Raw genomic sequence first — 11770 nt, forward strand, 5'->3', positions numbered from 1 at the left:
GCCGTGACTGACGCGTTTTTGGTGACTTTCAATTGGCGACGACCACCATGGCCGACAATCAGAGTACGACGTTTCCGACATCGTTCGGCAACATGACCGACGTCCAGCTAGGGCAGACGATAAACCAGGTGCGTACGCTATCTCTGCGAAGGAATCTCTACTGACGACCTGGGTTTCAGCTGTCGACAGCTGCTCGGACGTATGCACCGACCCCACAGCTCCCGTCAACAGTCTCAAAAGGTGAGCATATCCTTGATTCGGCCCTTCGACCTAGTCAAATGCTCTAGGGTAGCATATGTAAAGAATCTTCATGCGTGGACGACGACAGCGACACCCCCTCCAAAAAATGCCGCGACCGGCGCCAGAAGTACACGGGCCAGGGGAGCGAATCGGTCCACCAATCTCACCAATACGTCCACTCCAACGACTACATATACACCACAGATAGTGTATCAACAGGCAGCTCAGCCGCCAGTGCAGCCAGTGGTGATACAGGCTCCCCCGCCGCCAAATCCGCCTAGGTCAATAATGCCGACTATACCGCAAGCCTTGGTATCTACCTACTCTTCGCGACTAAAGACTGGGCCAACGTTGCTAATGCAACCCATACTTGCCTCGGCCTCATCCACCACGGCCTCAACGAGCACAAGAGCTGCCACGCGACGCGGTGGTGTAGTCAACTATGCTGACCCAGGTTCCGGCGATGATCTTCCTGACGCCGGTGAGCTCGATTCCGATGACTCTGATTTTGTAGCAAGTGGAGGAACGAGGACGGCGATCCGGCAGCAGGGTACCTCTACCAGGACACGCATGAACGCCGGGATGTCTGTTTTCAATTCAACGACAGGCCTCACTACTGTACGCCAGCAGTCGACACCTCCTCCCCCTCCGCCACTACTACCGGAAAAGACAGAGCTCGATCAGAGCTATCTAGGCCAGATTCCGCCTTCTCGGTTCATAACAGCCCGCCCATTTTATCCTACACCCCATACCTACGCGGACCCAGACGTCCTGGCTGTTCATTCAGAAAGACGCTCATCTTTGGTGCCTATACGTGTTGAATTTGAGACAGAAACGCATCGAATACGAGATTGTTTCGTGTGGAATCTCTATGAGAACATCGTCAGACCAGAGACTTTCGCGAAGACTTTTTGTAATGATCTTGATCTACCGATCGTTCCCTGGGCTGAAACGGTGGCAAATCAAATAAAAGCTCAGCTGGAGGACCATGAAGGTATTGCTACAATGGATTTGGGTATTGATGGAGCAGTGAATGGCGAAGAAGACGGTCATGAGGAAGTTGCTGAATGTCGCGTCATTCTCAGTGTATGCTTCCTTGGTTTCCTATCTATTTTCACGCTAATTTTGCTCCGTAGATCGATGTACAGATTGCCACACACCACCTTTTGGACCACATTGAATGGGACCTCCTTTCACCGCTAACGCCAGAAGCGTTTTCTACTCAGCTCTGTGCAGATCTCGGTTTGTCTGGAGAAGCCGTTCCTCTGGTTGCTCATGCCATTCACGAAGAGCTCATTCGGCACAAAAAGGACGCGGCCGAATGGGGCGTGATCGGGGATGTCGTCGATAAGTCTGGGGTAGTGAAAGACAAGACTGGGTTAAATATTGGATGGGGCGGTAATCGACCGAAGGTCCTGCAGAGCGTATGGCGGGACTGGGCTGACGCGCAGGAGTTTGCTACTAGGTTTGAGGAACTGTCGGCGGAGGAGGTGGAGAGAAGAGAGATTGAGCGTGAGAGAGCGACCAGAAGGCTGAGGAGAGAAACGAGCAAGTTCCAGAGCTCGGCGAGGAATAGACGGCGGTGATACGCTACATTGTACGGTGAATAGAGTCAATTATCGTGCTTTGAGGTGTTGTGCTGACTTTTAGCGGTAGTAATATTGAAGACTATTTTATGTATATTATATTCATGCTCCATGCCTTGGGTTACAATTTCTTGCGGCGCCAGATTTAAAAATCTCTGGTGTTCTATGTCGTAATGGGTACCTATAGTTTGTGTACCTTTAGAATTGTACTCGAACCGTTCCACTCTTAACAACTTATCCCCAGCCATGCACTGCCGCGACGCTGTTTCCCGGGCCGGCGGCTTCGAATTTTGCATTTGTCGCCTCTACCATCTCCAGCATCTCCAATGGCCTCTGAAGACGACGACATTGCTCGGTTTGATAATATTTGCGATATTCGAGAGACACGAGAAAAAGCCAGAGAAATATATCGTCTAGTAAAATCCAGCCCAAATGTTTCCAGCCTCGGCACAGTTGCGTTGGCGGCCATTTGCGCGTATGTCGCGTCATCGAGGTGAACGATCTACTTTTAACGAAGCTCTCGCAGTATTCATGTTTTCTAGACTTGGAAATGGCGATGTGCGGCGCAATTTAGCCCTCACTGTATCATCTCTTGCTACTATGGCAGATTTCGAAACGGGTGTTTCTACAGTAGAATATGCCCTTAGTGCTGGCAATCAGAGGAGGAAGAGTCGTTCTAGTACCCACGGGTTCTATGACAGACTCATAGAAGAACACAGGCTCACTGCTGTGTCAGATTTGGTTAAGCGCTCTATGCGCAAGGCCGAAGATTTTCTGGTGATGCAGGCCGTCTTCGACATCGACAACCGGGAGATTAAATACGCAATATTTTACTGGATTCATGCAATCTTAATGGTGAGTCCTATTAAAATTCGGCGAAACAGAAGTCAAACTGAACTTGTTATTAGCCGAACGTTCGACTTGATCATGAAGCCTTTTTAGAGGAGACAGGCAACACAGGACAATTCGATCGCATCGTCGAGCTACTCACCAGCAGCGCCGCTCATTTAAAGGGGCAGATAACTGCGGAACGCAGGGAGCACGTTTTGGCACTGCCAGGTCGATATCCCACGCCTTCGAAAACTCCAACTCACGCCCAAAGAGCAACGAAGTCCGAAAAGATTCTAACCCCTTTTGATTCCAACAACACTATGACGCTTACTCGACCACTGACCCTCAAAATACCACTGCTGGGCTCCGATAGCAGTTCCACTAGTTCTCCGTGTCGGTCTCCCATTACGCGTCCATCTGAAGCACCGCCAGACGGTGGCACCCTATCTTCGGTAGGTTCAGCTGCTGTGCATACTGAAAGGTACTGATTTATTGACGCGTTCTAGTCTGAGAATCATCAGGAAGATGCCGTCTTTGAACAGTCTCGTGAGAAAACGAAATCGAGGGAAAGCGTTGACGGTAGGCTATATACATCCTCCAAAGGAAAGGCACCTCATTTTGCGATCTCTAGCTCAAGAAGACCTGCTCCCGACTATAAAAACTCTGCGAGAGAAGTTGGCTGGTAGACATACGTTTCCTAATATGTTTTGCTATATGCTAATCCCTGATACTAGAGAGCCACAAACTTCTCGATGCTCAGCAGTCAATAGCAGATGAGAAACTCGAAGGTGATTTCCATGTTCGAATGACATCTGCAGCACTAGGCTGATCACCTTTCTTAGAGTTGGGGCGTAACTTGGATGAGAAAGAAGCTGCACTTTCCGGTACCTTTATCAACATCTCTGATCCTACAGGTGGCTTAACGAGGCGGCATAAGCGGCAAACGCTGCAGCCGCGAGCTTACAGGTTGAATTGTCCTCCCTAAAAAAGGATCTGAAGAATAAAGAGTCGGAGCTTGCAGGTTCGTTTCTTCCTTCACATAAATTCAGCCTCCATGATATGTTTCTAGTTGCCACTATGACAATAACTACCTTACAGACCGAAATGCAGCCACATTCACGTGGTGCGTTGTACCTGCTTCTTGGTACTTCGTTCGTCTAATCCCGGTCTGTAGAATCTCAGCAGAAGCATATAATGTTACGGGACAAACTCGAACGTTCGTGTCTGTTGTAGTAAATGTTAATTTCCCCTCATACGTATTTGCATAGATGCTCAACACCAAAAGGAGACACGCCAGGAGCGTCTCGAAAACCAGGTTTCGAAAACTGCAGGTGAGGCTGCTGTCAGCCTGTTGGTGATGAATGCTGACTCCGCGCTCGAGCTCAACCGTCGGGAGAAACGTCAGGTACGCATCAGTATCGATCTCCTGTAACTGATTCTTCATGCATCTTCAGGTGTTAAAATAACGAGCGATCAGCAGATCGAAACGGACATAACATCGCAACGTAAGATCGTCGCGTTTTGAATGCCAAGGATAGTATTCTCATGTCTTCTCTAGATTCACAAGACCACCCTATAGCATTAGGAAGGGTCCAAGAAGGTTCTAAGAGTAGCCTTTGTTCCATGGGAATTGTGATTGACACGGATTTTTTTCATAGAAGCGGGGCCTAGAAGTCGTCAAAGATATGAAAGTGTTGGAGAGGACCTTGAAGGTTTGATCATAACATGCGACAGATATCTTTCATGTGCTCACTGAAAGCTAGACCTAGAATCCTGGCGTATGAATTCGCACGAAGACACGCTCAGAGGTACGGTTGTTTTTCAATATCTTCGCCAACGGAAGATGACCAGATTGTTCATCAGATGAGATCCAAAGGCTGCGAGAGGATAACGATATAATAACGACTCGCTACAAACGCAAAATTGATGGTACGGTCGTGAATTTGGTCACGTATTTGTACCTTACCTCTTCCCGATTATAGCACTGAAGCGCCAAATCGCTTCGGAGCGCAAAGCGAGACAGCAGCAGGATATCTTGGAGTATCTCAGTATATCTGCTCAGAGTGCGCATTTGTCCGAAGCTATTGAGGACTATGAGCCACGTTCTGAAACGTCCAGGCGCATTCTGGTGGCCGTAAGATCACATCTGAAGGCACTAGATACCATTGGAGAGAGGCGTCGAAAGATACCTCTGAAATATGACAAACTAGTAGAGGTGATGACGAATCGGTACGGAATCAAGGAGGAAGAACTGGATGAGGTAGATGAATTCATTCTATGGGGGCCTAATGAAGATGAAGAACTGGACGAATCTGCTGGAGTGGAGCCGAGACATAAGAAGCGAAAGGTCGCATCGATTTCATAGGTGTTTTGCCTTCTGTGTCTGCTCTCTGTGAATTGGGATATGGTGGAACAAAAATGTTATGGACATGTCATGTACAATAATTCTGGATGTCATCTGAACATGCGTAATGGCAGCTTCGGTACTCGTGACCGTGTTTTCATCCTATGCAGCCTTTTTTTCAAATTCCAAGTCATAACAAAATGCTGAGTCTTGGCATCTTGGCATCATACCTGTATAAAGGTAACAGACTATACCCTGGATAGCGATTAGAATCACTGATGCATCAGTCGGGTTTCCGTTTCTTCAAGTTCATTGTTCAAGTTGCCAAATCTTGAATTTTTTTCATTCCGATCTTTCTGTTTTTCCCTGCTCATTTGGAAAAGAAAGGAAAGAAGGAAAGAAGTTTTATTGGTAAATAATTGCCATCAACTCGAAGTCGGCTTGTTCATCTGTAATATGGATTTCAATTTTACCGGTTGCTTCCGCTTCTCTTTATGTAACGCAGTTACTCCAGCAAAAGCTTTCATGGGAGTCGCCGATTCCACGATAGCCTAGAAAACGAGATGAATGGTGGCCAATTCATGCTTTCTTTGCTCTTCCTTTCTCCGTAGATATGGGAAGAATACAGTCTTTCATCTCCCAGACCTGGCCACCCTGGTCGAAGTTCTCCATCGACCAAATCCCTGACCTGTCTGGAAAAGTTGTCATCATTACTGGAGGAAATACAGGTGTGGGATACGAAACTGCGAAGGTTCGTGTAACTGTCCTCCGCTTCGATATTTGACTCAGGAGTAGGATTTCCATAGGCACTTCTTCCTCGCAATGCTCGAGTCTACATTGCATGCTGCAACGCTAAGAAGGCCAGCGATGCTATAGACAAGCTGTGTGAAGACACCGGAAAGGACTCTATTTTTCTGCCCCTGGATCTGGCGAGCTTCAAGTCTATCCGTGTTGCTGCAGACGAATTTCTGAGGTGTGTTGAATAGTGACTCGGAGCACAACAGACTTGTTTATGACATGATTAGGAAGGAAAAGGAATTGCCCATCCTCTTCAACAATGTGCAAGTTCATCTTCTCTGGTTATATTGATTGACAAGTGAACATCATCGTGTAGCGGTGTCATAGAACCAAACATCGATGAATTGACAGAGGAAGGGTATGATTTGGCTATCAGCGTTAATGTCGTCGGTCAGCCATCATCAGCACAAACCTGCATAGCTTGCAAGTGACTCTTGATATGCATAGGCCATTTTTACTTCACAAAACTCTTGCTTGCATGCTTTTAGCAGTATCCCAGAATACTACTGGCACTAAGGCCCGGATCGTTAATATGGCTTCGTTTGCCGCCAAAATGAATGTTAAACCGGACTATGATCCTTGCAAGGATGGACCCATTCGATGGAGACTTGGAACTGTGTCCATGTACTATCAGAGCAAATTTGTGTGTCCTGAAACTTCCCTACCTCTTCGGACTCGAAGTTTTTCTTAGGCTGGTCTATTGTACTCGACGGAATTCTCCCACCGATATTTTGAGGCTGGCATAGTTTGTACTTGCATTAACCCTGGTCAGCGTTTTTGTCTTCCAGCACTTCGTATAATGTAATGTAAGTTTACAGGTAATCTTGTGACTGAGCTGCAGCGAAATCTTAAGCTGGGTGTCAAACGCTTTATAATTGTAAGTCTCACAGGATCGCGCTTCGTCTTCCCTTGTCTTTGGTTTCATCTGCTGATGCCTTTGCTACAGTATCGGATTTTATACCCTGCACCGTATAGTGCGTTGACTCAACTGTATGCTGGCACATCTCCCGAAGGTGCCGACTTCAATGGCAAGGTAGATCTATTTCGTCTACATTGTCAGTCGAGGTAATAAACAGTGCATCAGTACCTCGTTCCCTGGGCCCACATGTGGACATCTACTCCTGAGTCTCAAGATAAGCAGGCCGGGAGCCAGTTGTGGGCATGGCTCGAGGATCAGGTGAAAGATACTTGATGACCGTTCACGAGCTGTGATTTGTACATTTCGCTTCATGTACGAACAATCATTTTTATTGGATGACAAACCGTTGTTTACTTTATAAAAACTGTGATACTAAAATGCACTCTGCGGGCGTTTATAAACTAGTGACATTTTCCAGAACAACTGGACCTTGGCACGACGACTTTTCTGGAAATCCTCACATCCCCACTTTGTTTGCGACTTGAGAAGTTTCTGATTCTGGCAGTCGCTTCTCGACCAAAAGCTCGTGGGTATCAGAGCATATTCATTATTACCGAGGCCACTCAGAACGATGTAGATTATGGACATCACTCCTCTGTTTTGATTTCCTTGCGGCGGGTCAGACCTGAATGTTGGCCACACCGGCATATAAGAGCATTTGTTCTCAGATTTTCATGTGTGGCTCACACTGTCCAGACCTCTTGTCAGGTTCCATGTCATCGACACTCCTCCTCCTCTTTGCCCTGCCTTGCCTTGCCTGTTTTGCATGCCTGTTCTGCATTGTTCTACTCTGGTATACTCATCCCACGATATCGACCCTTCATCTCTGTGATGACAGTCTCCTTCCCTGCTTAGGCCTAAGCACATATCACTTCCTTCCAAGGAATGACTCCTCTCTTTTTGGCGCACACTTTTCCGCATCCTCCTGGCTAATTTGGCTTGTTGGACTCGCCCTGTGAATACCACTGATATGCGAGGGATCTCATTTGTTATTCATCCTCACTGTGCTGACTAACCAAATACCTGTCATCAACCGTTGTCGAATGACTGTCTCTATAGGATTAAATTTCGATACATGTGTTGCAAGATGTGATAGGCTAGTGCAATACAATGCTTTTTACCCCTTCAAAGAGCCGTTCGTACACCTCAGTTTTTCGCAACACCGGGCAGTGTGGGTGGTCATCCGTCCGCAGTACTATCATCGGATCCGAATTGATACATGATGACTCGTCTATGCATCATGATTTGATTGATGAAAATGGCGAGTGGCGTAAAGTGGCACCACTGTAATCACGCGTCGTGTTTCAGACGCGTCGACAGAGCATAACAGCGCGTCTTGTTGAATCCTCGTGACCTCCCATTGGAAAATGCACAAGCGGCCAACAACAAGCGGAATTATTCTGAAAAATTTTGGGACGCGCGACAATGATCTCTTCGGTGCATTTAATTATTGTCCTAGATCCACAAGTGTCTCGGCACAATCTGACAAGCCCATCGAATGAATGTTGAACGCCATCAAGATAAATTTTCCTAAACAGGATGGCTTAGTCAGAGTCATAATTTATAGACGCGTTTTTTTCCTGTGACCCTTGTCTCCCTACCACCACCTGTCCCGTCTCCTACTCTCTCCCCTACGTTTCCTACTTATATTTTTTTCCTGTATTGACGTCTGTGCTGCTCAATATGTCTATGGCCTATGTCTTTAAGAGAGGTACGTTGTCTACCTTTGCGTTGCGCCAGTGTCTCATCATCCTTTTCTTTGCAGACGGGTTCGTTTCTTCTACGCGTCGTAGCACGTCTCTATTCTAACTGACTGCTTCTTTAGGCGTAAGGAACGCGTCCAGTTTGACAAGGTGAGCACAGCAATCACCCGCGTACGCGTCCAGGCTTTCTAATATTCTCCTCCCCAGATCACAACGCGTATCGATAAGCTATGCTATGGTCTCGACATGAATTACGTCAACCCTATCGAGTATGCCGGTGTCCTCTTCGTCGAAGATATGTTATTCATCACTGCCGTAGGGTTACCCAGAAGGTCGTGCAAGGTGTCTATCAGGGTGTTACCACAGTAGAGCTTGACGTCAGTCCCCAATCTTTCGAACGCAATTTTCTGCTAACCTTCTGTGTAGAATCTTGCCTCTGAGACCGCCGCCTACCTCACTACCAAGCATCCTGACTATGCTGTCCTCGCTGCCCGCATCGCCATTTCCAACTTGCACAAGGAAACTAAGAAAAGTTTCTCCCACGTTATCGAGGATCTCTATACATATGGTGCGTCTCTTATTTTGATTTACAAGCCAACGTCTCACAAAGAAATAGTCAACCCCAAGAACAACCGCCCGGCGGCAATGATCTCCAAAGAGACGTACGATGTTGTCAAAGCTAATGCTGAAATTCTTGACTCTGCCATCATCTATAACCGTGACTTCCATTACAACTAGTGAGTGGCGTTTCATGTCAAGCATTCGTTATTGTAATCATTCCGCTGCTAGTTTTGGTTTCAAGACTTTGGAACGATCATACCTTCTTCGCCTCAATGGACGTGTTGCCGAGCGCCCCCAGCATATGATAATGCGTGTCGCTGTCGGTATTCACGGCAATGACATTGATCGTGTTCTCGAGACATACAATCTCATGTCTGAGCGATATTTCACACATGCATCGCCGACGTTATTCAACGCTGGGACACCCCACCCTCAGCTCTCATCTTGCTTCCTGGTTTGCATGAAGGATGACTCCATAGAGGGCATATATGACACCCTGAAGAGCTGCGCCATGATTAGTAAAACTGCTGGGGGGATTGGTCTCAGCATTCATAACATTCGTGCCACCGGGTATGCCCATTGTCGCTATTAGCTGTCTATGCTTACTAAGGGAATTTGCAGGTCATACATTGCCGGAACTAATGGATACTCTAATGGTATCATTCCGATGTTGCGGGCCTATGATGCTACTGCCCGCTATGTCGACCAAGGCGGTAACAAGCGCCCCGGTGCATTCGCTATCTATCTTGAGCCTTGGCATCCCGATGTCTTTGAGTTCCTGGATCTTCGAAAGAACCACGGAAAAGAGGAGAGTCGTGCTCGTGATCTTTTCTATGCACTCTGGATTCCTGACCTTTTGTAAGTGATGATAAAGCATATTTTGGGCTTCTTTACTGAAGCATCTTGATAGCATGAAGCGTGTTGAAGCCAACGCCGAATGGTCATTTTTCTGCCCTAATGAGGCTCCTGGTCTCCATGAAGTCTATGGCGAGGAGTTTGAAAAGCTCTACGAGAAGTATGAAAAAGAAGGTCGCGCTCGTAAATCAGTCCCGGCCCAGAAGTTGTGGTACGCGATTCTCGAGGCTCAGATTGAGACAGGAAATCCTTTCATGGTCTATAAGGATGCCGCCAATGGTTCGCCATCTCGTCATTTTTGTTGACTATGAGGTCTGATCGTAATTCTAGCCAAGTCAAATCAGAAGAACCTCGGTGTCATCAAGTCATCCAACCTGTGCACTGAGATCATCGAATACTCTTCTCCGGATGAAACTGCGGTCTGCAACCTAGCGTCGCTCGCCCTCCCTACTTTTATTTCTAATGGTGCTTACGACTTCAAGAAGCTTCATGCAGTCGCCAAGGTTGTCGCATTCAACTTGAATAGGATCATCGATGTCAACTACTATCCCGTTCCCGAAGCTCGCCGATCGAACCTCCGCCACCGTCCCATTGGTATCGGTGTGCAGGGTCTAGCTGACACCTTCATGGCTCTTCACATGCCCTTCGACTCTCCTGAGGCCAAGAAGCTTAACATACAGATCTTCGAAACAATTTATCACGGTGCTCTGGAGGCTAGCGCTGAGATGGCAGAGAAGGACGGCCCTTACGAAACGTGGATGGGCAGCCCCGCTCAGCAAGGACAGCTTCAGTACGATCTTTGGGGTGTCACGCCCACGGATCTTTGGGACTGGGACTCGCTGAAGGTGAAGATTGCCAAGACTGGCCTCCGAAACTCCTTGTTGACCGCTCCCATGCCGACTGCATCGACCAGTCAGATTCTCGGCTTCAATGAATGCTTTGAGCCTTACACGAGGTGTGTTGTGTCTGTTTCTATTTAATAATAATATTCATTGTCTCTGTAGCAACATCTACACCCGGCGTGTACTTGCTGGTGAATTCCAGGTCGTCTGTCCTTGGCTCCTCCGTGAACTCGTTGACCTTGGCCTCTGGGATGACAATATGAAGAATATGATCATTGCGCACAATGGCTCCGTCCAAAATATACCCAACATTCCTGACAACGTCAAGGCCATCTACAAGACTGTGTGGGAGATCAGCCAGAAGAAGGTCATTGACCTCGCCGCCGATCGTGGTGCCTTCATTTGCCAGAGCCAGAGTCTCAACGTGCACTTGCAATCTCCGACACTCGGTCAGCTAACGAGCATGCACTTTTATGGGTGGAGGAAGGGATTGAAGACGGGCATGTACTATCTCCGGACACGGTCGGCGGCCCAGGCCATCCAGTTCACCGTCGACCAGAGTGTTCTGAAAGAGGCGAAGGTGCAGAAGTCGCAAACGACACCTCCCTTGTCTCGCAACCTGACATCCGCAGCACCTGTCGTCACCCCCGCTAAGACTGCTCTTAACGCTTTACCCACACCTGCTTCCTCATCGTCTTCGTCGCCTACAGCGTCGCCCTCAGATACCCCTGCCTCGTCATCTGCATCGTCATCATCAATGTTGGATGACCTCTTGAAGGAGGTTGCTGAAGAAAATCCGGAGTATGCAGCTGCGCTGAGACGCCAGAAGGAGCGCGAGTATGAAGCCGAGAAACTTCTGTGCTCCCTGGAGAACAAAGACGCTTGTGTAATGTGCTCCGGTTAAACAGAGATCCTGTTCCCTTCATCGGTTTGTGTGTACGCTTTGTATAGAAGATCTAAGTCGTTTCGCTATGTACTCTCATTAGTTTTATGTACTTTGTCGCATCATTTAGCATTGTTCAGTTATAATACTGCAATAGATTCCAATTACTTCATGAGAGAGTGGAAGTTTCTGGCTTGCTCATTACCAT

The 11770-nt window shown here is 47.6% G+C and overlaps 4 protein-coding genes across 4 annotated transcripts; all 4 read left to right on the forward strand.

Moving 5' to 3' along the window:
- The first annotated feature begins 25 nt into the window (after window positions 1-25).
- Window positions 26-2050, forward strand: BT62DRAFT_950513 (SNF5-domain-containing protein). Its single transcript, XM_043188144.1, has 5 exons — window positions 26-128; window positions 180-240; window positions 293-1326; window positions 1377-1842; window positions 1897-2050. The coding sequence occupies exons 1-4, from the start codon at window positions 48-50 to the stop codon at window positions 1824-1826; spliced, it is 1626 nt and encodes a 541-aa protein (XP_043039201.1). The 5' UTR covers window positions 26-47; the 3' UTR covers window positions 1827-1842; window positions 1897-2050.
- Window positions 2051-2113: 63 nt separating this feature from the next.
- On the forward strand, window positions 2114-5140 carry BT62DRAFT_994662 (uncharacterized protein). The gene is made up of 18 exons (XM_043190476.1): window positions 2114-2319; window positions 2369-2681; window positions 2735-3109; window positions 3164-3236; window positions 3289-3339; window positions 3392-3445; window positions 3500-3541; window positions 3595-3678; window positions 3727-3780; window positions 3832-3873; window positions 3926-3988; window positions 4039-4062; window positions 4112-4162; window positions 4216-4257; window positions 4316-4369; window positions 4421-4465; window positions 4521-4586; window positions 4640-5140. Exons 1-18 carry the CDS (start codon window positions 2153-2155, stop codon window positions 5020-5022), a joined length of 1983 nt encoding a protein of 660 aa, XP_043039202.1. The 5' UTR covers window positions 2114-2152; the 3' UTR covers window positions 5023-5140.
- Window positions 5141-5614: 474 nt separating this feature from the next.
- BT62DRAFT_981106 (NAD-P-binding protein) lies at window positions 5615-6991 on the forward strand (the record flags this gene model as incomplete). Its single annotated transcript, XM_043189569.1, has 9 exons — window positions 5615-5752; window positions 5808-5974; window positions 6027-6080; window positions 6116-6189; window positions 6291-6442; window positions 6491-6566; window positions 6618-6676; window positions 6746-6832; window positions 6884-6991. The coding sequence occupies 9 exons, from the start codon at window positions 5615-5617 to the stop codon at window positions 6989-6991; spliced, it is 915 nt and encodes a 304-aa protein (XP_043039203.1).
- A 1416-nt stretch (window positions 6992-8407) lies between these two features.
- BT62DRAFT_897041 (uncharacterized protein) lies at window positions 8408-11583 on the forward strand (the record flags this gene model as incomplete). Its single annotated transcript, XM_043183286.1, has 11 exons — window positions 8408-8433; window positions 8544-8571; window positions 8629-8690; window positions 8741-8798; window positions 8848-8989; window positions 9038-9158; window positions 9211-9552; window positions 9604-9840; window positions 9893-10116; window positions 10168-10792; window positions 10842-11583. The coding sequence occupies 11 exons, from the start codon at window positions 8408-8410 to the stop codon at window positions 11581-11583; spliced, it is 2607 nt and encodes an 868-aa protein (XP_043039204.1).
- Window positions 11584-11770: the final 187 nt, after the last annotated feature.

The sequence above is a fragment of the Guyanagaster necrorhizus genome (genome assembly GCF_019112545.1).
Source record: "Guyanagaster necrorhizus MCA 3950 unplaced genomic scaffold BT62scaffold_14, whole genome shotgun sequence".
Taxonomy (NCBI): Eukaryota; Fungi; Basidiomycota; class Agaricomycetes; order Agaricales; family Physalacriaceae; genus Guyanagaster; species Guyanagaster necrorhizus.